Raw genomic sequence first — 25,091 nt, 5'->3', positions numbered from 1 at the left:
TTATTCTCCGTTACTTTTGATAGTCTTGATGGTTATTGACAGTGAGGGTATTGATGCCACTGTATGTAACTGGATTTAGGTAATTTCAGACTGGATTCTGTGTTAGCATGGAAAGGATACAATCTTTACTAGTGTACTTCCAAGCTATGGGCAAACAGAAAAGTGGGGATTAGGGGGTATAGATATAACATACGAATACTGAGCACCAAATCATAAGATTGTCTTTAGAAGGTTATGTAGTTCCTCTCTTCTTGTTTACTGTTTTGATAAGTGAGAGTAGAGAAAGATTCTGGGGAAAAGTAAAGAGGACGGAAGGTGGCTGTAGACTGGCATCTGTTTACCTGTGGTATCAGTCGGGGTTTTGTAGTTATTTTGGCAGAGGATGAGTAACACAGGAGGCTTTTGAGGAAGAAGTGTTAGTCTCTGTCTGGATTTCATCACAGAATTTCAACCCAGACAAAAGAGGCAGTAAACGAGAAAGCAAAATAATATTTACGGGAGGAGCTGACAAGTATTTATGTACAGAGCTACATACAGCTATTACGGGAACCCTGTGAGAAAGGGGTTAAGTGTATCATTTTACACCATAGTAGGTACCTAAAAGCCGGTTGCCTGAAGTCTTTTTACTTGTCTGTAGTAAACCCAAATTTCCATATTCCTGGTGCTTATATGGTCTGATTGGAGTCCAAACACAGCAGTTGTGTAGGACTGATCTCCTGTTGCACAAATGTAATCAACAGTGAACACGTGCTATTGCCATATTCAATTTATGAGTACAGAAAAACTTCCAGGACAGCGTTTTGAGCTAGTAGTTTGTATTACCTATACCCAAGGCAGTCTCTGTATGTTTCTGTAATACCAGTTAGCACATCCTTGGGAAGAAAAACAGTAAGAACTGACATTATTTTTTCATTTCGTATGTTGTCCTTTTTAGCACAAAGGAAGACAAGATTTTAATCATAACTTAGTGTAAACTTCATTTTGCAATTCTTTTACTTCTCTCAAATCCAATATAATGTTTCTGTATACCTCTGTAACTTCAAGGCATCAGTCCTCTCCAGAAGCAGTAAATTCCATTACTTTAAAAATACCATTGTAATCCACTTTCTGTTTTAAGGAGGCATCTTGGAAACTTAAGTTTTAAAAAAATGTATTCAGATTTGAATATACCCACTCCTCTCTGCTTTCCTAAGTGCTCTGGAATGTGTTTCTGGAGAGCTATGAACCTAGGCCCTACTTCTGCAGCAGATTATAAGTAAATAGTCTACTGAACCTGGAGGTAGCACTTTACCATATACTACCAGAGGTGTGAGATGCAGTTAATACTCATGCTTCTTTCCAAGTGCGTTCATTCTCTAGTTTGTTTGGGGTTTTGATAGATCTGATACTTTATTTTAGTGGGATTTATATGACATCTGTTCCTGGTTTAGCCCTTACTGCCTTCCTTTGCTTGCTAGAGAAGCTTACCACCTAAATTTTTAAGGCAGTGTTCTCTGCTAGTATCAAATCCTTTATCTAGAAAACGCTGAATATTGTAAACTGCAGGAAAACGCAGCAGTAATCAGAAGACTATACTTTATAAAATGTATCTAAGAAATTATATTTAAATATCCCTCTATAAAAAGTATTTATTAATTTTGCCTTAGCTTCTTAAACAGTTTTACTGCTTTCTCCAGAATGTTAAAGAAATTACTTTCATTTGTCATAGGGTTCTGGCATATATGCTTAGCGTCAGGGGTGGGTAGGAAGGGCAGATATGAAGCCTGGCAAGAGAAAGGCATGGCTATACTTCAGTAGGACTCACTACTGATCCTTTTGTTTTCACTCTTCCACATACCTTAAACTAGTTGTGGAAAAAATTGTTGTTAATGAATTAAACCTTCTTTTTAACCTTTGAAGTAGTTTTAGTAAAGTCATTGATAAAAGTATAAGCAATATGGCTCTTCAGTATCTCATATACCAATCATAAATGTTAAATGAATGCATTCTCTTCTTGTCTTATGTTTTATACCACACCACACATTGTGCAATAATTTGTAAATTTAAGATTGCACCATTCTTTGTAATAAGTGCTTAATCTTCTTGCAAGAAGATAAGGCAAATATATAAAAGACAGTATTTGGCAATAGTTTGCGTAAGGGTGAATTGTTAAAAGGAGAAAGTAGATAGTAGAACAGCCTGAAAAGAAAAATAACCGATAGAAAGGCAGGAAAAACTGTTGCAAGAGTAACTACTGGAAAACTAATGAGCCACAAGCCAAAACTGGTGTCAAACACATTAATGTTTGACTGTGGTGAATAACCAAGTAAGCATCAAACACTTTTGTACCTAAAATAAACGCTAGAACTAGATTGACTCAATATTTAATTTTTTCATGGTTTTTTTAGGCTCTTAGATATTTGTGTCAAAACTGGTCTAGTTGATGTTTGTCTTATCTAGTAACACAGTGAGACAGAAGAGTTGGGCAGATTCTTGCAGTTGCACTGACGCAGAAGACAGACTGTTAGAGACAAGACAATCAATGTTACTCGTGTGAGGAAAACAGGATAGTTCTTTTTGTGCATCTGAGCTGCACAAAGCTGATGTAAAGTATCTACAGAAAGAGTGCATGAATGTAGCTGGCTAGCAGCCAGCCTAGTGCAGGGTTTATTATCAGGAAAAAATACATTTTTGAGGAAAGAAACCCTGCAAAATAACTTGTGAGCAAACTTTAAAAACAAAAACAAAACAAAAAAACCACCCAACAGCAGGTGGAGGCAACCTACATAAAAGATGGATTTATGCAACTGTGGGACATGAACATGTCAGCACAGCAGCTTCCATTTTTCTTTATTTTCTATACACACTTTTTACATGGAGTGTACTTTAGAAATGCTCTGAACATGCAATTAGTAGTTCCATGTTTTTATGGGTTTGGGAATACTTTGATCTTGTTATGCGTACCAAAATCCAATACACTATCGTTGGTTTTTCAGGGCTTGTATTATATGCAGTTTAAAAAAAAATACTTGCCAGATTTTAACTTGGAGATTTCCTATTAGTGCTTTCTATTATAGTATTCACTTTACTGTATCACTTGAAAACAGTATTGGCTGTTATGCAAATCCCTTGTTGAGCAAGATTCTGAAGTAGGGAAATTCTTTGGAAAGTAACGAGTTACAAGAGAGTTTCTGCATGTATTGCTTGCTTTGTCACTAAAATTTTGTTTAACAGAGTTTGGTTTTACTAATTGTGAAATTTCCTGCAATATAAATGTCAGTAATATAAATCATTATTTATCTTTCCTTTCTCTGTTTTGTTCTTGTAAGACTTATTTTAAACAAAATGTGCTATGGTTCATGACTGTTTGGTCATTTCTGAGAACAGATATGCAAGTGAGATTATTCTTTTTTACAGGGCACTTAACAAATATGTGTAATATTTTACTGGTAAAACAATTATAGGCCTGTAGCCTGTTTATTAGTACATTACTTCAGAATACCATGAACACTGTTTTCCTCACCTAAATTATATGAAATATGAATGCCAGCCTTGTTTTTGAAGTCAGAATTTTAAGGATGTGATGGCATAAATAGTAAACTCATTTAGGAGTATGTTTTGGAAGGCATTTATATAGAATATTAATCAGCTACTTGCAGAGTACTAGGCTTACAGATATGTAATACTGTTTTTTTACTGGTTTCGTCTTCCAATGGCCATAACCACCCAAAATTGTAGATCACGAAACTTCTCTTTTTATTCACTAGAAATATTAATTGCTTTATAACCTCATGAAAATAGCTGTCTAGCTTTTCTTTACAAACTGCATTATTTATTTATTTTTTCTTCTTTGAAAAGTACAGTACCTACTAAGGGATAAGGAAACCTCAAAAGGAGCCAGTTATCCATTTGAATCTTTTAATGCATTTTGAGTACTAATCTGTCTAAGTATCTATTTGGAAAGTACATGTGCATCGTTTGGTATCTCTTGGATTCCATTCAGTTTAGAAATACAATTGAATATAGTCCTAACCAAGCACATTCTGTATGGCTTGGCTTACCAAAAATGTTAAGAATTGAATCAATAAGGTGCAACTATAAGATTAAGTACCTCGAGTAGCTGTAATTGACATTTTAATTTAATTTTAAGCTAATATGCTTTATTTTGTATTTGTGATTGCCTGAGTGTATATACAGTTATAACTGGTCAGTGGACTCAAGGTCACTTCTAAAGCTTTGGTATCTACTCATGGCTGAGGGTGTAAAATAGCACGTTACTTATGGGAGTTTTAAAAGAACAAGAACAGAAAAGATTCAGAATGCTGAAAGGAAGGGGGAATCAGAATATTTGAACTGGATATCAGAAATATTTTCCAAATTATGAAACATAAGGAAATGATTGTTTCAGATATTTAGAGTACCAAAAAGTGGTATGTGTCTTGTAGAAATGAGGAAGCAGATAAAGTAAGTAACCTAGTAGATCTTTGGCATTTTCTTCCTCCAGTTTTAAAAATTGTTTGCTACAAATTCTGAAGTACCCCTTTTTAGCTGTTCCAAAAATCAGTTTAACATTTGTCATGTCATTCTTCACAGTGAAATTTCAGCCAGGACTGTTATGACCAGAATATTAATTCCACAAAATTTTTTAAAGGGAACTGTGAATATAGCCACAACACTGGCTTTAATTAGGTTTGTTTCCATTGTCTGTGGGTTTCATGTTACTACTTAGTTCTTCCCATTGACTATCTGTACTTCTAACCATTTTTTCCCAGATGTTTTTTGTTGCACTTTTCAAGACAGTTCATTTCTGTCCATATTTTAATTTTTATAAGTCTGTTAATGCATTTCTGTTTTCTTACTGGAGGTAACAATTATTTAGTGTCTGCAGATTTTATTAATGTGCTGTTTACTGTCTGATTCATAAATTGGCCAAGTCAGTTCACCCATCTCTAATAGCTAGTGAAGAAACACAGAGTGATGAGCAATACCAACAAATTCAAAACACAGATGATCACTGAAAGGTAAGATTTGTGATACTAAAAGCATGGCAGACTGTGTAAAAACCAAAAGAGCAAAATCAAATATTTCTGAAGTAATCTGGCCACATGGAACAAGCTTATCTCATGTATGTTGCATCAGTATAACTCCAGCTCAGTCATAATGTGAAATGAAACACTTTTTACATGAATAGTATTTAGTCTGAGCATAAATGTAATTCAGTTTGTGGAAGTGCAATGCATCTGTATTAGCAGACACACAATGATTTTAACAAAAAAAAAAAAAAATCTGCTAGCAGATGGTGTCCAACAAAGACCACTATTGTTTCAGTGTGAGATGCTTCAAATGTTCTGGGCATTTAGCCCAGACAGAGCCATTTTTCCTATAGTATGTGACCAGGCAATAACAAAAAGAATGAAAATAGAGGTGTCAGTCCATATAAAAATATTTTTATAACTTAATATATCTAACAAGTCAGTGACAATTATTAACCAAGTTAAATTAACAAAACTGATAAGATCATTCTTTTTACATTTTCATGTCTCTCCAAACAGTTATTTGGCATTCTACCTTCTAGGAAAAATGAGTTTGGAAACTTAAGCTACCTGCTGGTACTGTTTAAATGCCCACAGATAACATAACTCAAGCTGCCTGGTGCCTGAAAGTGAGTGTTAGGGCAATCAACAGGAACAATAAAAATCTGTTCAAACACAAAATCCACAAATCCCAAGGATTTGGAGCCTCCCTATGGATTTTCCACAAATTTTGCTGTTTTCAGCAGAATCTAAGCTTTTATTTTAAAGGTGAACTGCAAAGCTGAAAAGAAAATTGAGTTAATAAAATATGTGCTGAATCCCCTGCTCTCCTTTTGCAGCCTCCTAACTGGGGCCGTCTGCCACATATGTTTTAAGTTTTTCTTTTTATAAAAAAAAGCAACAACAAACTCCCTCTTTGAATATCATCTAATACTTGTTAACTTCAAGAATAAACTTCTATTCTTCTCAATAGTCTATTAACTCTGAGGTATTTCTTAAATCCATGAATTTGTTTTCTTGAAGTCAAATGACTGCCATCCCTCAACTTAGTCTTATCCACTTTCTCTGTCTGCATTTAACTCTTTAGAATGTGAACTCTTGAGCATACAGCTGTATCCTTCCATTTATATCTGATATCTTTTTTAAGATGAATGAGGTTAAGTGTTTTTGAGAAAATGGAAGGACATTACAGATATAAGTTTAGAATAAAATTTTGGTACAGATAGCTTGAATGAGGATTGACAATTTTAGTTTACAACCATCAAAGTATTTTTAGTTTTAAAAAGTAAAAATCAGATGAACTCTCACAACTGTTGTGAGAATTTGATTTCTGGTAACTTAAGAGCCGTGAGAGAGTTTTATATAAAACATTTCAACTGGCATTCCTTATTTGAGAATATTTAGTGATAATCATTAGTAGTTCGGTGAAAACAGGAATAGGATTTTACTGACTGATCAGCAAATGAAAACCAGATCCCAAAATGCTGATAGTGATAAAAGAGAAGTAGCTAATACTCCTGTTAGCAGCTATGCATTTTTAAGTAAAAAACCCTAAATTACTGTGCATGTATTATTTTTTTATTTTATTATGCATGTACTTTATGATAGAAAGGGGAAATCCTATTAAAAATGCCTTTTTTTTTTTTTTTTTTTTAAATAGAAGGGAGAAATAGTGTTGAAGACTGTGGGACCCATTCTCTGTGTTCCAGTGACCTTTGTTATTCTAGCAGTGAGTAACAGGTGCAATGTAAAAACTAAAAGAAAAGATGCACCCTAGTAAAAAGAGTATCGGCAAAATTTTTAATTTTATATTGTTCCAGTAAGACTACTTTTTGCTATGATCACTTTATCTTTTTCTTTATAGTATTCTTTTTCTTCTTTGATCTTGACTGGCAATAAATGTTCTTTGCCAGTAATTTTAGTAAGAAAATGAAAAATTTTAAAAAGGAAAGGTCATCCTTTGATTTCTAAGTGCAGATATCATCATTATTTCAACTGTCTGTCTGACTTCTTAAGCACTGAGTTTTATTGGTGTACTGGTAGACTTTAGTATTTTTAGCTGATTAAATAAATGTAAATTCAAAGCAGCTTAGAGATAATGTATAGTTTGATGCTGAGAGCTTTTTGGACAAATAGACTCCTATCGACTGAGAATTTCTCACAAAAGAAAGTTGACCCTTAACGTTAAGTCTTTAATAAAAAACGCTATTGAAAGCATTGTTTATGATGCCACGCACCTATTGTGTTCCACAGGTAGGGATGCACTAGTCCAGTTACTAACTTTTTGTTTCTTAACCCAAATGAGTGCTGTCTTCAGCAGGTCATAGAAATATTTCATTAGTGTTACAGCTGAACTGGTTTTCTTATCTGTTTAATGGAACTCGTCTGTACTAAGAATAATTTGCGTTACTTTATAAAGTGTAAAACGTTAAAATGTTGATAGTGTATGAGGAGTATTATGTAGGGAGTTGATCGTATATGAGGTATATTATGTAGTATATTATTTAAGCAATAGTAAAGCAGTTGCATTATTCAGAAGATTTTTTTTTAATCAAGTACTGTATTTACACATGACAAAAATATTACTTTACTTACATAATAAAATTTTTATATTTGGCAAATAAGTGCCCTCTACAGCACTGATCAAATTAATGTCAGTGGTGGCATTGTAACAAGAACTGTTCTTGTGATACTAAATGTAAAAATATTATCTATGTCAGCTTAAATATAAAATTTAGGGAACTGTTTTATAATAAATTAGACTAGTAAGTACAAAAATTTAATTGACTGAAACCTAAAAAGATGAAAATTGCAGGATACTTGTTGATTGAAGTAGTTGTACATGGGATAAAATGCATGTCAACTTGCACCTGTCTTACGAATGCTCAAATATAAGCCTAACTTTACTTGCATGCTTACAGCTAATTGTTTGGAAGTGTTTCAGCCTCAACATTTTAAGTCTATGTAATACATGATTAATAGTCTTGCCAAATTTTTTTTAGCATTTTATTTCATTTTGAGATACAGGTATAATAAATGAAATTGTACTTTGAATAACAGTGGAATTATTTACATGTAGAGCAAAATACAGAAGTGCAGGATTGGAGACTGTACTTATAACAGAAATTATTACCTTGGTTAATTATGCCAATCTGTTATCTCTGTGTTATGGCTACTAGAATAAAAAACAATGTAGAGCATCATAAAATAGATTTGATACAAATAATATTCATTATTAGTCAATTACCTGCTTTGCGTTGTAAATCAGAATAAATGTCTTCAGTTACATCTAGGGGTGAGATGATAATCTGAAGTGGACTTTTATACATCATATGATTCAGGTCCAGTTTGAGATCTACTGCAAAAATAAAACATCTCTGCTGTTTGATTTGAATTTTTGAGACTTGCTTTAGCTCAATTTAAAGATACTTTTTATTCAGTCTAAAGAAGTCTCAGTGTTTTTTCTGGCTCACATATAGTCCATGCTTAATTGATGTACAGATGTGGAATAACAATGTAAGAGGCATTTTGGAGCCATTCTTTCTTCACATGAGAAGGGAATGGGTGAAGGGAAGAGATTAGAGATGGAGCTGCTTCATAAGAATGTGAAATCCATCTGGGGCAAGGAGCAGATCAGCTCAAATATTCTGCTGTAAAATAACGTAGAGCTCAGAGTGTGCTGCTATAACTCTGAGTTAATGGACCTTACTTTTTGTTCTTCACAGAGTTCACAGATTGTAATAGTTGCTATAGGAACTATCACTTTAATTTGCCGAGTTCTTTTCTAGTAGTCTTACTGTGACGCTAATATGTTGGTGATTTTTGTGACTAATTTTATAGTTGAAATAAAAAAATCAGTTGTACAGAATATACTAGGCACACTGAAATACATGGTTGATACACTGTGGGAAGCTGGGGGAGTTTTTCTGATTGTGCATACGTCAGTGTAATTAATTCTATAGTCTTCAGGCATTTGCTGGATAACTACATCAGCTGTGGCTTCAAGGTCGTGCGTTAACTGTTCAATATGGAAGAAGTTCACACAGGTCGTAAATACTGAGTCGGGCTTTGATTATATTTTAAAATCCATCTAATGATTATTTAAATGCTTTTCTATTTAACCATTCATGCATTACGTAAAAATTAGAAACTTTTTTACTTTTTATTTTACCTTTACATATTTCACAGTTGTTGCTTTCAAAGTTATATCAAGCTTTTCCAGTTACATAAAAAAGAGGATGGTCTTTCTTAGAGCTGTGAAAAAGCTTACTTTCCCTCCATTCAGAAACAGAAAATGACAGATTGCTTTCTCTGAGCAATATTTTTACATAAGAGATATTTCATCCAAAAATCAAGCAAAAAACCCAAATATATTTGTGGACCTTTAGACATGGACCTCTCCAGTATGGAAAATATCACTCCACGCTTGTGTGCTGCTAAGTCAAAGTAATAAATGTCAGTTTTTTAGAAGTCATAATTAATTTAAGAATAAACTATGCTGAATTAGATCAAAAATCCATTTAACCAAATATCCTGTCTCTGACAGTGGCCAGAAACAGGGTAGTTCTAAGATACTACTGGGGAACTTTTCCTGTTTCCAGCAATCTCAAGGTTAAGGCTTATTTAGTCAGAAAGTTCATTTGGCCTGTTGTGTTTAATGCTCTTTGGTGTATTTTTCTTCTGTAAATAGATCTAGCTGCTTTGAACCTGTTCATGCTTTTGGTCTGTATGATGTCTTGTGGCAATACATTCCTCAATTTAATTGTAAGCAGTGTGGACAATGTTTCCTTTTGTTTATTTTAAATCTGCTGTCTTACAGTTCATTTTATACCCTCAAGTCCTCGTCATATGAAAAATAGTGAATAACACCTGTAGCGTACATTCTGTTGAAGACATTTCTTTCCGGTATTTGTTTGTATATCATTTTCAGGCTCATTCAGATCTGTATTTACATTCTAATTCACCTTCCATATGAAATGTCCATATCCAGCATCTCTAATCGCATCCCATCTCTAATGTCTGGATTCTGAATCATGAACAAACTTTGGAAGTGGTGAGACATGAGGGATCTTTTTTCACTGGACAGCCAGAGGGACTTGGTGGCCCATTCTCACTGAAATCCCAATTGAAAGTGGTCTGCTCCTTCTGTCAGCATATTTAGATGGAAAGGATCATAAAAATAAGGCAAGGGGTTCTTAAAAGGTCGTCCTAATCGCCTTTGTGTTCTGATACAGAAGCAGTTGTAGACTGAGCTATGGTGCTTGACTGATGAGTGAGCTACATAGTTTTTCCAGAGATAGAGAATTCCCGAAATATTACTTGGCTTATTGTGAATGCATTGTACAGTGCATCTCTGAAGATCAGTTCCGTGAAGTGCTGTATTTACTGTGTATGCCTGTGTTTTCTGCCTTAAACAGGAAAAGGGAAACAAGGAGCAAGATGCTGCTACCATAGCTTCTCATCCAGCCCCTACGTAGCACTCTTGTCTTCCAGGAGCCCCTCATACCTGGACAAGAAGTATGATGTAAGCCAGAGAAATTGTTCTCACAATGGAAATTCTGGCTTTTGACTTTCCCAGAGTCCTGCATCCCTCCCCTGTCACATCATGTACGTGTGGTCCCTTCATGTGACAAAAGAGGGCTTGGGAAAGGCAGTGCTCCAGCTAGGTTTTTTTCCTTGCTGCCAGAAAAATTCTCTCCTGTCTTCTCTCTCTTGTCTGGATCAGAGGAGCCCCTAGAAAAGGGGCAACCAGGAAGGATCCTCAGGCTGGATGAATCACCCTGTTGGATCCTTTGAGGCTCAAATAGTACTATTGGAAAGAGGAGGGTTTTGTTAGCTTTGCATGAGGCTCAGTGATTCCTTCTAGACTTGAAACATTCTGCAAATGAGTCTTTAAACTGACATTAAGTTGATGACATTTTTATGTATAGAAAAGCAATTTTAGGAAATGTTGAGGTTTTAGAAGAGTTATCTTGTTTCTCTTCAGAGATCTGCTCATTTTGAGTCTTAGTAAAAAAAGAGAATCTGTACTTGCTTGTGGAGGAATACAATAGGTAGATTGAATAGAATGTTTAGCTGATCTTTGAGACAATTTGGCATTGATCCTGCAAGCACCTCAGCACATGCTTAACTTCGAGCCTTTTTTTACATTATCAGAACTACTAACTACTGTGTACTCAGAGTTCTCAGTTGTAGTGTGCAGTAGGAGAGCATTTGAATATGATTTGTTTGTTTAAAGTATGCATTATATAGAGACTGCAGAGCAGACTCGCTTGGGAATAATGTTGCCATTTCGTAATAGGGAAGAATGCTAAAATCTAGAAATGTCTAGGCCAGCCTACTCTATGAAACATTTTTGGCAAGGTTGTCTTTTTAGAATCTGGCTTTTCAGTATAATTACAAATGAAGTAAAGTTGACTATTTGTTTTTGTTAAGGCTGCTCCTATGACAGAATTTACTATTTTGTATAGACAGGTGATATGGTAGGTCAGAAAAGGATTCTGTATGTCTGTGGTGACTATATTTTACAGTGTCTGATAGGTCTTTATGGAAGCCATTTGGTGATCTCATCAACAACAAGACTATTGTTTCATTATTATCAGATTCAGTGTGTTTGTGATTAAATCAGCAGAATGGAGAACATGAAGGGAGTGCTGTTCACTTTGCAATCATTTCCATCTGTTATAAATTTTTATCAGATGTTGGGAAACAGCAGGCAAAATTCAGAGCAAGTGTTTTATCCAATTTCCAAGAAACAGTGATATGTGATTGGTATATATTGTGCTCTTAGTTTAATCAGTCCATTTAGATATTTAAAATGTCCTATGGTATACTGGTATTAATAGAGTATATAGAAAGCTATTTCTATCATTCCTTGCATTGTTTTCTTTTGAAGGCTCTGATGCTGATATAAATATTTTGGTATTTAGTAATCGTGAGCACTGATGACACTTCTCATAAAACGGAGAGTCAGAGGGAGACTTGGAGAGGAAAATCTTCATTAGGCATATGCTGCTGTCCTAAGTGTCTTTGCATCCATTAATGATACAGGAATCTGCAAGTGGAATTGGCTGGCCAGTGGCCAGTACCATTTGCCTCAGGGAAGTGAGAGAGGAATCCATCAGCAATACACATAAGCTGATTTATAATTGGATGGTCTTAAGAAATGAAGTCTTATATTTCTTCTGAAATTCATTTTTAGCATTAATTGTTCTAAATAGATGTTGCTGGTTTCCATGTAAATGTCTGAGATACTTTTAATAATGTGAAGGTTTCTACTCCAAAGAAATTGTCCGCGAAAGAATTGTGTGGTCTCATCTGAAGAGTGAAAAATATTTTATCCTTTTTTCTAAATTACTGATATTTTACTGAGTGTCCCCTTGACTCAGATATTAGAAGTCTGCACTATTTGTGTTTTTCCTACCCTTTTTCATGTTTCCTCTGTCTCATTTTCTTTCTGAAGTGAATAATTCCGTTTTTCTCCATCTTCATGTCAGGGGCGATTTTTCATGGTGAAAATAATCTTTGTCATCCTTTCTGGAGTTTCCTGTATTACTGTGTTGGCCATTTTGACATGGGATTTCCAGTTTCATTTATAGTATTCTAAATTGAGCAATACTGGCTGTCTCTCATAGTGGCACTATAATACTTTTTGTATTATTCTCCTTAATAAGTGTACATTTAATGTTATTGTTTTCCACAACTACATATTAGTAGAAGTCTTCACTGAGCTGTCACTAGTAAAGTTCAGAGGCTTTTCATGAACTCATTCCGTTAGTTTAGAGCTGTGTAAGGCATACAAGGATTTCCCTCTGTGGAGTCTCCTTCAATTTTGTAAAAGAATTTAATCAGAATTTCTGAGAACCTGACTGTGGCCATTTGTTCCATTCTCCACTCCTGAGTTAAAACCATGAGAAATCACCATTTTGTCAGGGCTTGACTGAGCTCCTGATTTTGGATCTTCCAGAAATGTTACTGTCATGTAACTCAGTTTTTTCAGAGTATTTAACTTGAAGTATTAACTTTGCCATATTGAAAGGTAATTGCTTATTCTTGTCTCAGTTTGGCTAATTTTTTTCACCATGTGCTTTGTTTTCAATCCATTTCTCACCATTTGCTTTCTCTTTTTTAAAAGGCTTATCATAAAGGTTTTTTGAATATCTAAAGCTGTTCACCTAGTTGTCCATTACTCTGTTCATCCACACCTTCATCAACACACTGGAATGAAACTACTAGATTAGTGAGACAACATAGAGACTTACTGTTCAAGATGGTGGTTTTTTTATTAGTTACTTAAAACTAGTCACCAGAAACTGCCATGAGGTTTCCTGTGCTTTCCTTGGTCATCCCTTTTGTTCTAAAGTTACAGTGTTTGTTAACTATCTGGTCATGTCATACAACATTGTTTTTAAGCTGAGTTAGTGGAACAGCCATTCCTGAGTTCCTTCCAGAGGATGTAATCTGGAGCTTTATCACACTTTAATTGGTTGATATCTCTTCTTCGGACACCCCTGTCTCTGGTCTTGTCTCATCTTTATGTCCAAATTAGATCAGGTTCTTAGAGAGTTATCTCCTTAGCATCTTCTTTGAGAAAGCTGACACAAATCAACCATTTATCTTATCAGCAGTGGTTTTGTTTTACTTTATTATTCCCTTTGATCCCATGTGACCTGGTGACCTCTTCCTTCTTTTATGTTTTCTTGTTTTAGTTAATTCAATCAGCTTAGCATTAATACCTTCAGCTGTTTGCTCTTTAGAACTCATCATAGCCCCTTTTATACATCTGCTAACATATGACCTTCTACAATCTATTCTAACAGCCCTAGCTTTAGGTTTAGATACAAAATTATTTGGTTTGAATAACCTCTTAAACCTTGTTGTTTAGTCACACTGTTTAATTCCTTGCCTTTCTGGTCACTTTTTTGTGAGCTTTGCATTGCATCTAATACTTTTTTTGTTCTACAAGAAGCATCCATGTTACTTCTAAAGCATTTAGTACTTTTATCTAAGACATTAGAACTTGTCTGACTTACCTGGTGAAACCACCCTTTAAAATTTTCAGAATGACTTATAGATTCGGTTTGCTTCCTCTAAGATGATAGAACAATATAATACAATGGTCTAGATTTGAAAGTAAGAATAAAGACAACAATTAGTGGCTAATAGAAAAATATGTTGAATTGGTTTACTAAAAGAGATTCTGCTAAACTAACCTGTCTTTAGGTATTTCCTGAGCAAAAGTTCCTGAGCCTTTTTTCTAGGCTAAATGTATATGATAAAACTTACTCTGGATTAATCTGGAAGAAATGGTTAAAATGAAGGAGAGGGAAATATAGAACAAGAACTGTAAAATAGGTAAGAAGTTGGTTAAAGGAGAACATAAATTATGTTGAAAGAGCAGCTGTTGATTTGGGTCAAATTTATTAGGATAGTTCTTATTTCAGGTTTTCAGTAATACTTTAAATATGAAAATAAACCCCAAAGTTTGTTAAAAGAAGCTTGTAGGTAGTACAAAGTTGGAAAGTAATGTTAATGAGATAGGAATAACTTAGATAGGAATATCCTAATGGAAAATTGGATGATCTCAAAAGCTTGAATGATAGAAATAGGGTGAAACTTAACAGTCATAGGATCATGCAGTAAGGAACTAAAACAAGAATTCATCCTGCAAGCCATCATTAGGAAGTGATAGAGGAGGAGGAAAACCTCGTAATTACAACAGCTGTGAATGACCAATGTGGTGTGCTATTACAAAAAAGAAAAAAGGCAAATGCATTTCTATCAAGCATTAAGCTAGGCATTTGCAGTCCAGATAGATATACCATTGATCTGGATGAGAGATGCTGGCAGTCTCCTCCAGTTTTTCTGTTTATTTGTTTTAGTTCAACAGTGTTGACTATCTTACATTAGCCAAAGTTACGTTCTTCTCTTACATTGGGAAGATTTAGGTTCTATCTGTTCCAGAATCTGCTGTGAACATAGAAGTACAGATAGTGCATAAAATCAGCCTTAAGCTAAAACTATAATATATGCTTCTATACCTGCCCTAATGCATACATCTGCAGTTTCTGGCAGTGTAACTGGTGGCTGAACAATGCAAGCGAAGAAAGTTTGTAGGGAAAGCTAATACCTTTTATTAAGCAAACTGTGGAAGAAAAATAAACCAGCTGAAGAAGAACTCATGCACCCTGAAACCTGTGGCGTTTTTTTCCCTCTCCGTCTGTCTTAGTTGCCATAATGAAATATATTGCTTCTCCCTTAATATCTTTCTTCTTCTTGCGCAAATTTATACTTCATGCTTCAGTCTGCAGGCCCTGCTGTTTTGCTAAGCTTCTCCCAACAGAGTAAAATGGTAACATTCTTCATCAGTCTCAGCCTGTGAGAATTCATTGCTCAGTACTGAGACTGCTGACATACAGTGTAGTTTATAATCCAGTATGCATAATTACATTAAAATAGAGTGCCAATTACCTGATGCTTTAGTTATGTGATGCGCTTATTTACACTCAGGTTTATGGAAATGGAAAGACAGTAAAGGTTGCCCATGTAGTCTTTAATAAACATGCCAGTCCTGTTAGATTTCAGCATTGAAATCTTTCAGTAGTCCTACATAAAATATATAAATACTGGCAATTCATCCATAAACTCTTTCAGTGCACAAGTTTTTTAAACAAAGAGTTACAGTACTAATTGCAAACTGTAATATACCAAGTACTGTTAAAGTCAAAACCAGCATTAATGTGTTACCATTAGCATTAGCACAGGTGTCCGTACAGGGCCCAGCAGCTATATTAAAATATTTCATTTACAAGTTTCCAATGTCAAGACCTGCTGAATATGTCTTCCACCATTTTTATATCATCATCTCATTTGAGATACGACTGCAATGTACCATTTGCAGAAGACAGACAGACATATGTCTGACTCCTATAGCAAAACCAGGCTGGCAAAAAGATACAGTGCGTATTCCAAGCCCATAATTTTCGTTCTCATTTTTACAGTTGTAAAATTCTTGCAGTACCAGAGATGAACAGTAATGTAATCCAGACAAAAATAAGATTCTTGAACCCTAGAAAAGTCTTAGATCTACATGCCAAATGGGGGAATTTGCTATCCATTCCAAGAATTGTATGTTCTGCAGGTACCCCAAGGGGCAGAAGGGGGAATATCAGAAGAGGCTTCAAAACTGACATTGTAGAGCAGACATTTCCCTTGATTCTTCCACACATTCTGCAAATCAGTTAGTTGTACAAACATGACATTTTATATTGTTTCGTTTTATCATTAGAGTTCTCTATTTAGAAATACTGTTTGTATTTTAACTTAGAATTGGAATTTTCAAACAGAATATTATGCATTTTCAAGACTATCTAGCAGAAACTGAAAGCTGTCATCTGAATAGGGATTCTTCTTCATTGTCCCCGATATTATTAAGGTGTCGTCTTGTCAGTTCTAGAATGACCTTTCTGTATAAATCATGGGTGCTAATGATAGAATAGGCGTTGAAAATGATCATTAATAGATTTAAGAAAGAGAATATGGAATGTGCTTTTTACAGAATTAATAAATTTGGGAAAAGAAATGTGACTGCCTGTAATAGGAGGGGATTGAATCCAGGACTTTTTTCCAGGCTATTAGCTTACATTTTAAAGGGATAATATTATACTACAGCTTGATTTTTATTTGGTTTATCTAAACTAAATGAGAATCATCTATTCTGCTATGAAATTAACATGAGTGGTGTTAAAGTACTTCAGTATTCATTTTATTAAGATGTTAAAGGATGCTGCTCATGTAAATTAAACTTACATGACAATCTTGACATGCTTTTATTATTTATAACTTTAAAATGACTTTGTAAAATGAATAAGAGTATTTCTTTTTTTTTTCTTGTTCTAATATGTTTACTTTGAACGATACTTACTAAATAATGTTACCATTTAAGGATAGCAAGTTAGTAATTTTCCTCTGATCGTGCTGAATGAGAAGACAGCAAAAGCAAATTAAAGGAAATGGCCTTTAAAAAAAATAAAAACAATGTAATTATAATACCATAAAAAGAGGAAGGGAAATAACATGCTATGCCATCAAAAATAATTTAATCTAATACTCATTATTACAGAAAACAGCACTTCCCTGAGTTAATTCTTGTTTCAACTACAACATACCTTTTAGAAAAACAGCAGGTCCAGTGATGCAGAATACACCATAATCTTTCAGTTGTTCAGTAACTGAATAGTTCCTCCATTATAGATTCACATTTATCTGAGTGAATCCTCTGACTGTGAGGCTATCTGTATAGTTTTGGCACCACCTAAGTACTTAAGTTTTGAAAGAATGTTGGCCTTGTTTAATATTGTTTGTATGAGGATCAGTGAATGACTGTGTGCTAGGGTAACCTCAAGCAGTTTGGGCCCCTCTAGGGGCTTAGGTGGAGTTTAGAGGGGGAGTGGTGAATACTCTGAATTGTAGTGAAGTTTAGCCTGGAGTTGGGATAAATTTGGAAATGCATAGAAGGCAAAGTTTTCAGGCATTTTGTGATCGAAATATAGGCTTCAAATGAATTTTAGCATCTACTGAGCTTTGTCATCACTCAATGGGGAATATCTAAATTACAGTTTTGAATATATGCAACCATCTTTTCCCTAAATCATAACTGAATAAGGTACTGTGCCTCTCTAGGTCTTATTGTGTCTATGTATCATATATATTTTATTAGTTACAGATTTTATATGCTTAAATAAATACAGCCAGTTATGGTTTATATACATGTGTGCATCATGAGCATACAAGTACAGAGACACATATAGGTATATAGAGAAAGAGGGGTGGTTTTGTGTTTGTGCATAGCAAGTATAATCATATGTGTTTATTTCTGTAGTCAGTTCTCTTTTCTTCTGCCAAAGTGAAGTTGAATAGAGAAGTTTTCCTTTTTTCAATTAAGAAGTTACTTTGTAAATTCAGAAGACCCCTTATTACTTGCAGCGAGACACCTTCAGTACATGGCACTTAGAAACAAGTTTATTCATTTAACTTAGAATATTTGGCTAAAGTTCTAATTGATTTTATTCCTTATTAACTAAGTATTAATTCCTGATTTAAAATACAAAAGAAAAATAAAATAGATTTGTTAGAAAGATGAAGCATGGAATATATGATGTTATAAAGATAACTGCAGAAAACCTTACTATTAAGATAAAAGTATATTGAAATATAAAGCTTTAATACTGGTACAGATAAAAGCTGACAGATGGAAGATCTCCTGTAGTAAACAAGCACTATAAGTGCATTTTGCAGGCACTTTAACCAAGCCAAAAAACAACTGAGCTTGAATCATTAAAATGGCTAAGGTACTGAAACTCCATACCATAGCAATACCATCATGAGCTTTTGGATCTACACTTGCTCACAGCTCATCAGCTAAGGGCACAGTGTAGCAAGTGTGTGCTTCTCACTTGTGGGTTAGATCCTTAGTGACAGAACAAAGATAGGAGTTATGTTATTAACCTTTAGTCTTGTGTTCAAGCCACTGCTTCCCATGGCATTTCATAGGGATGGAATCTTGATCCACCAAAATCTGCTTTCTTTCAAATTCAGTAGGAGGATTAAGGTCAAGCAGTCTCCATCAGATTGTGTGTGGAGTCTGTCCAGCCATATGGATGTCTCTAGGCTTCTAGGGTATTCTAACTTTATATGACTTGTGACATTAATCCCTGAAACAGTCTTAGACTTGGAGTCAAGAAACTTTTGCAGCTTCTGTATTGAAACAATCAGTGAAAATAATGTTTTAACCTTGGGATCATAGAAAACAGAGGAAGATTTTCCAGACCAATACTTCTTTGTGTCTGAGGCCTGCTTAGCCATGAAGTACATAAAACTGCAAATAAATCATGAAGGTACTTCTGCTGTGTTGAAGTTAAGAAAAGGTACTTCTCAGTCATTAGGTGCAAGCTGAATTGTTTGAGATATGTTGATCCAATTTATTGCTGGCTTAGAGATTAGCAGTCAAATAGTGTTCATGATTGAATCATAGAAACATAGAATGGATTGGGTTGGAAGGGACCTTTAAAGGTCATCTAGTCCAACCCCAGGGACATCTTCAACTAGATCAGGTTGCTCAGAGCCCCATCCAACCTGACCTTGAATGTTTCCAGGGATGGGGCATCTGCCACCTCTCTGGGCAACCTGTTCCAGTGTTTCACCACCCTCATCGTAAAAAATTTTTTCGTTATATCTGCTCTGAATCTACCTTCCTCTAGTTTAAAACCATTACCCCGCCGTCCTATTACAAGAGGCCCTACTAAAAAGTTTTTCCCCATCTTTCTTGTAAGCACCCTTTGAGTATTGAAAGGCTGCAATAAGGTCTCCCTGGAGCCTTCTCTTCTCCAGGCTGAACAACCCCAACTCTCTCAGCCTTTCCTCCTAGGAGAGGTGTTCCATCCCTCTGATCATTTTTGTGGCCCTCCTCTGGACCCGCTCCAACAGGTCCATGTCTTTCCTGTGCTGAGGACTCCGGAGCTGGACCCAGTACTCCAGGTGGGGTCTCACCAGAGTGGAGTAGAGGGGCAGAATCCCCTCCCTCGACCTGCTGGCCACGCTTCTTTTGATGCAGCCCAGGATATGGTTGGCTTTCTGGGCACATTGCCAGCTCATGTCCAGTTTGTCATCCACCAGTACCCCCAAATCCTTCTCCACAGGGCTGCTCTCAATCCCTTCATCCCCCAGCCTGTATTGATACCAGGGGTTGCCCTGACCCAGGTGCAGGACCTTGCACTTGGCCCTGTTGAACCTTGTGAGGTTCACATGGGCCGACTTCTCAAGCTTGTCCAGGTCCCTCTGGATGGCATCCCATCCCTCAGGTGTGTCAACTGCACCACTCAGCTAGATGTTGTCTGCAGATTTGCTGAGGGTGCACTTTATCCCACTGTCTTATGTCATTGTTGAAGATATTGAACAGTACTGGTCCGAATATGGACCCCTGAGGGACACCGCTCATCACTGATCTCCATCTGGACATTGAGCCGTTGACCACTACCCTCTGGATGTGGCATTTCATTTAATTTGTATGACTGAATTGGAAAATTAAAGACAGAATGAAGTGTTATCAAAATGTAATAATTGTTCAGGGATATTCAAATTGGACGTGGAATAAAGTCACAGTGGGAAGGAAATATTCTGGTTTAAAAGAAATATGAAATCAGTGAAAAAGAAAAATGATATGGCTAAGAATGTGTCAAATTAAAATACAGATGCCAACAAGAAAGGCCAAAAGAGTCAATGAAATATTGATGACATTACCATGATGCAATAGGAATTTATGTTCTGGGTGTGGAAAAGTGGAATAAAAAGTTCACATCTATTAAAAAGCATGAGGTTGGGCAGCATCTTTTAAGATTAAGGATTTTCAGGCCTAGTTAACTTAAGTCTAAGAACTTTGGTGAAAATGCAATCCTTTCTGCTCTACTAGTGTTCATTTTTAATAAAAATTGGAACACTACAAGAATTCCAAAGAGTAGAACTACTATTTCAGAGTCTAATCATGGCAAAAAGTATGATGTAGAGAAATGAAGACAGGTTAGCCTTGCTTCAGTCCTAACCAGGTATAACAGAATGCTTTGTTTGGTACACTCTTCAGCAAAAAAAATAGACTAAAGTTGTAACTAATGCTGGTTAGTGTGATTTTGTAGGTAGTAGAAAACTATGTTGCCTTTTGGGGAAACTGTAGGGAGGGGATGATACAGGTTTAAAAAGGGTTGACTTTTTTGATTTATAAAAGTAACTCAGTTGGTACAGTGTTTATAGTACAGGTAGATTTGTGTCAAACATTTGTTTAAAAGCCACTGACATTTTTATTTTTAAAAAGTCTTTATAAGAAAATAACAGGCTACATGAGAACAGACTTGGTACTTAACCAATTTCACTGAAGCATTCTTCACAATCTGTGGAGATAAAAGATTAGCATTTAAAGAATGAGATACTTTTCTGTTTTCAAAATACGAAATTTAGTAAGGAAATACTTTTTGATTTTGTATGCAACAATGGCAGTGCCATTTCAGGAAGAGAAAAGCAGTTGCATGTTGTTTGTTTTCCATTTGTGCATTTTGGCCCTTCAAAATGGTGGTAAGTAGGCAGGGGAGGGGATTACACCTGCTCTGGAAGTACCTCTCTGTGTTGAGGGAGGGAGGACAGCTTCCAGGCTGCAGGAAGTGGCAAGAACAGGAAGAAGCAGGGAGCAAGAGCAAGAGGAGAGCCTGTAGCGTAGCAGCGGGACTGAGAGAGCAGTGAGACAAGCATGGAGCAGAAAGAGCTATGCCTCTGTAGTGACAGAAACTTTCCAGGGACAGGAGGCAACGGCATAATTGGCTACAAGCCAACAGCTATGTTATAGGAAACCTGAGTGCAAATTTACTGCATGCAAAGACCTGTCTTCAAAGACGTACATGGCAGGTACAGACTGATTTGTAGTCCCTTATTTTGATTCTGCTCTACCTCATCAATTTGACATTTTCCTGTTTACAAGAAGTCAGTTATTTGTAGTTCTGTTCCAGTAAATCTGGCTTGTGAGTATAGCCTGGCTTTCCTATCAGTCAGTTCTTGTGGCTTCCTCTTCACTATGCAGGCTTTTTGGATTATCTTTCTCATCAACCTAACTTGGTAAAGTGACCCTAGGAATAAAAAATGTAGGAAGCGTGGAGTGTATAAGGAGCCAAGTATCAAAGTCCTTTGTTGACCTAGTACTGATCATCAAGGGAGCTTGAAAAAACATTTTAGAATTAGGATCTCTAGGAATTAGGACCTTCTGTGTTCCGTACAAAAACCTCTTTCCATTAGGAAAAAAAAAGGGGGGAGGAGGCTGAATAGTTGTCACTAGCTAGCTCATTCTTCGTTCCACAATAGCTTAAGGTAACTAAGAGAAAGAGTAAGTGTGTCCCTCTTACAGGAAAACATCTGATGTGGTAGGCTCTGTTACTCATAAGTGCCATTTGTAACCCCCTCTTTCTGTGTTGCTGTCACTATGTTCTGGCACTCTAAATATTTTAAAACATACAACTTTTATTGACATGGATGTTGTTCCTGCTGTACAACTTCTAGAAGAAAATGTTGCAGTATACTAGATTAGTATGGTAATGCAGCTTGCTTATTATACTGTCCCTAATTTATATAAAAGCAATGGAGTTACTTGGGTTAAAAATGTCTCTTTATCCTTCCCCTATGATTTTCTTCTCAGGATAGAAAAGTAGAACTGTAGTCTTATGTAAAAGCCTTTAGTCTGGCTTAGTGTAGCTTCTGCCATGCTGTTGAAAATTAAGACCTACTGCTGTAGTTGATTGTTTGAATACCTTTACAATGGCAGTCTTCTTTTTCTAGTGCTTTTCACAAGCTCTGTATTTGTGCATACATACAAATGAAAATGAAGTTCAAAAGAAGTCATCACCCCACAATTCCAAGTCTTTGCTTAAAGAAGGCTGTTGTGTTGTGAGTAATGGTATTACGGATGAGAATTGAGGTACATAAAACAGCTGCAGGGAGATGCTTGCATGCCATGTTTCTGCATTGTAATAATTTCTGCTGTTCATTGACTTTGATGAATACTAAATCAATCAGAACTTAATTTTTTTATTTTTTTTTTTTTTTGAAAACAAGTGGGAAATACAGGTTCTAACACCAGAAAAACTTGAAGCAGTTATCAGTTCTTTTCCACTGGTAACCGTTAGACTGGCACAAATAGGCACAAGCTGAAATTCAAGAAATTCTATTTAAACATATAAAAGAGCTTTTTTGTGTTGAGGGAGGTCAAGCAGTGGTTGCCCGGAGAGGTTGTGTAGTCTCCATCTTTGGATATTCAAAACCTTGCTGGACAATGCTCTCTGCAACCTGCTCTGTTTGGACCTGCTTTGAGCAGGGGAGCTGGACTGGCTGATCTTCAGAGGGCCCTTCCAACCTGTGATTGTATGAAGACAGGTATTTCATTTCATATTGGCACAAAGACTTGCAAATTTTGGTTTCTTCTTTCTAGTGTTATCACCTGATTATTTTTTTGTCAAATTTGTAAAATGAAACAAATTTTCATATGTAATAATTTATGCTTACATACATATCATGTCTTTTGTCACTTAACAACTGCATTGCCTGTCTGTCTAAGAAATCCAGGATGCTAAGATTTATTACTTCAGTAAATGGAATTTTATAACACATGTAATATTTATTTGGCATTGCCTCTGTTTCAAATTCTCTTTGTGTGGTTCTCATGGTTAAATATTACCATGTTAAATTAAAAATACAAATCGGGGTTCTTTGTTTTATTATTCATGTCCTTGACATATTTCTAATGGGGTCTTAAAATAAGTCATCTGTTCTGTTCTTTTGTTGTCTCTGCTAATGAAAATATGGACTTTCTTAGGTTCTAATTGATTTTTAAGCCATGTTCCTAGCATCAGTGAGTCAGTCCCTTCCCTTTGTTTATATCAGAGATTTACTGCTCATTAACTTTGATTCTGTTTCTCCTGAGTGGCTTTACATTCCCAGAAGATTAAATTCTTGTAAATGTTTTTCTCTTTACAGTGAGGAGCTACGGAAAGAAGCGCGACAGCTGAAACGTGAACTGCTGGAAGCAAAGCAGAAAAAAGAAGAAAGAGCTTTAAAACCCAAAGAAAAGGAAGGTAAGAGTATATTATAGCAGGTGTTGTGTAGATCTCTGGTTAACATTCCAGTTTTAAAGTTTTTTAGTAGTTTTGTGTTTCATGTGGATAAATGTGGACACTGTATTGTTGAAATGTAGATTTCCCCCCTCCCCCCCAAGAAAATTAGTTTTCCTTAAGAATGGTAGTAATGTAAGGATGCCAGTATATAAATAAATTGTACCGGTAACATTCATTCTTTAAAATGAGGTTGTATTTGTCCTTCCAAGCATTCTTTAGTTACATCTGTGTAGCTGGGCAAGCTTCTGGATTTGAAATATCATGGCATATGATTGAATTCTTTGGTGGGGACATACCTGTTCTGACCTCTAACTTGGAAAGTCTTCTTGACATTCCGACTTGGAAAGGCAGTTAAATGGAGATGGTTAACTTTGAACTCAAAGCTACTGACTTCAAACTTTTATGCATCTTATGACACCAGTGGAACTCAAATTCAGAAAGTCAGTTCCATGTTCATTTTCCATAAACCTTAACCAAATGGGATCTTCAGATGCCCACTTCTTTGTCAGACAAATTTTATATTCTATTTCTTTCTAAATGTGCTTAAATTGCTAAGTTTATAATAGTAAGTAAGGTGCGGGTTTTAGTGTAGGTGGATGTAACACCATTTATTAGCTGAACTGAAGAAAAAAAAGAAGGACTGGTTTTTAAGCGCTCTGGAGTTGCTAGACACATTTCTGGAGTGGATTCTTGGTCCAGTTCTCAATACCATAAGAAATCTGGAAGAAAATATAAAATTATTCAGAAAAATTTCCAGATGACACACAATTTAGAAGAGTGGTAGAAAGTGTAACATCATTTTTCGAAAAACTCATGGACTCTCTTGAACAACAGGTGGGCTTGATCAGCAACCAGTTTGGCAAAATAAAAAATACGGTATCTTGAACTTGGATATGAAATCTGGCACCAAATTTTACAAAGTAGTGGCTCTGAAAAAGTTCTAAGAATCATGCTCAATCACTGAATGAACGTAAGCTCTCATTGGCAAGACAATGAATGCTGTCACTGGCCATGTAAAAAAAGAACTGCAAGTAGTAGTGTAGAAAAGGTAAAGAATAGTCCTTATGTACATATATGATAAATTATATGGAATAGTGCCATGTATGGCAGTTGTAATACTATTGCTTAAACATTATCCCTGGTCTGGTGCCAGTTAAGTCAGAGCCCTTATTGCGGAGTAATTTGAGTAAATCCACCTTTACAGTGACATGCTAAAGTAATAGTTGGGCAATACTCATAGTAACTACTACAGTACAGTTTTGAAGGATAACTTTTATTCAAGGAAAGTGAGGTTATATACCAGGGTTGTTGGTTTTTTTACTTTCTTTGAAATAAATAGGTGGGAGATAAACCTGTTGAAAATCTATAGGTAACAGCTCAT

General features: G+C 35.6%; 1 protein-coding gene across 3 annotated transcripts in view; it reads left to right on the top strand.

The window, feature by feature from the left end:
* Nucleotides 1–25,091, top strand: part of CWC27 (CWC27 spliceosome associated cyclophilin) — a 124,999-nt gene that overhangs the window by 64,433 nt on the left and 35,475 nt on the right. For 2 of the 3 annotated variants that reach the window (XM_050912807.1, XM_050912806.1), the window contains exon 11: nucleotides 23,574–23,671. In XM_050912807.1, coding sequence (XP_050768764.1) covers nucleotides 23,574–23,671 — 98 coding nt within the window. Of the gene's footprint in view, nucleotides 1–23,573; nucleotides 23,678–25,091 lie in introns of all 3 variants that reach the window. The other variant, XM_050912808.1, reaches the window with a different exon arrangement.

The sequence above is a fragment of the Gymnogyps californianus genome, chromosome Z (genome assembly GCF_018139145.2).
Source record: "Gymnogyps californianus isolate 813 chromosome Z, ASM1813914v2, whole genome shotgun sequence".
NCBI classification, from domain to species: domain Eukaryota; kingdom Metazoa; phylum Chordata; class Aves; order Accipitriformes; family Cathartidae; genus Gymnogyps; species Gymnogyps californianus.
The sequence above is the reverse complement of the archived record's forward strand: the minus strand, read 5'-3'. Positions and strand labels throughout refer to the sequence as shown.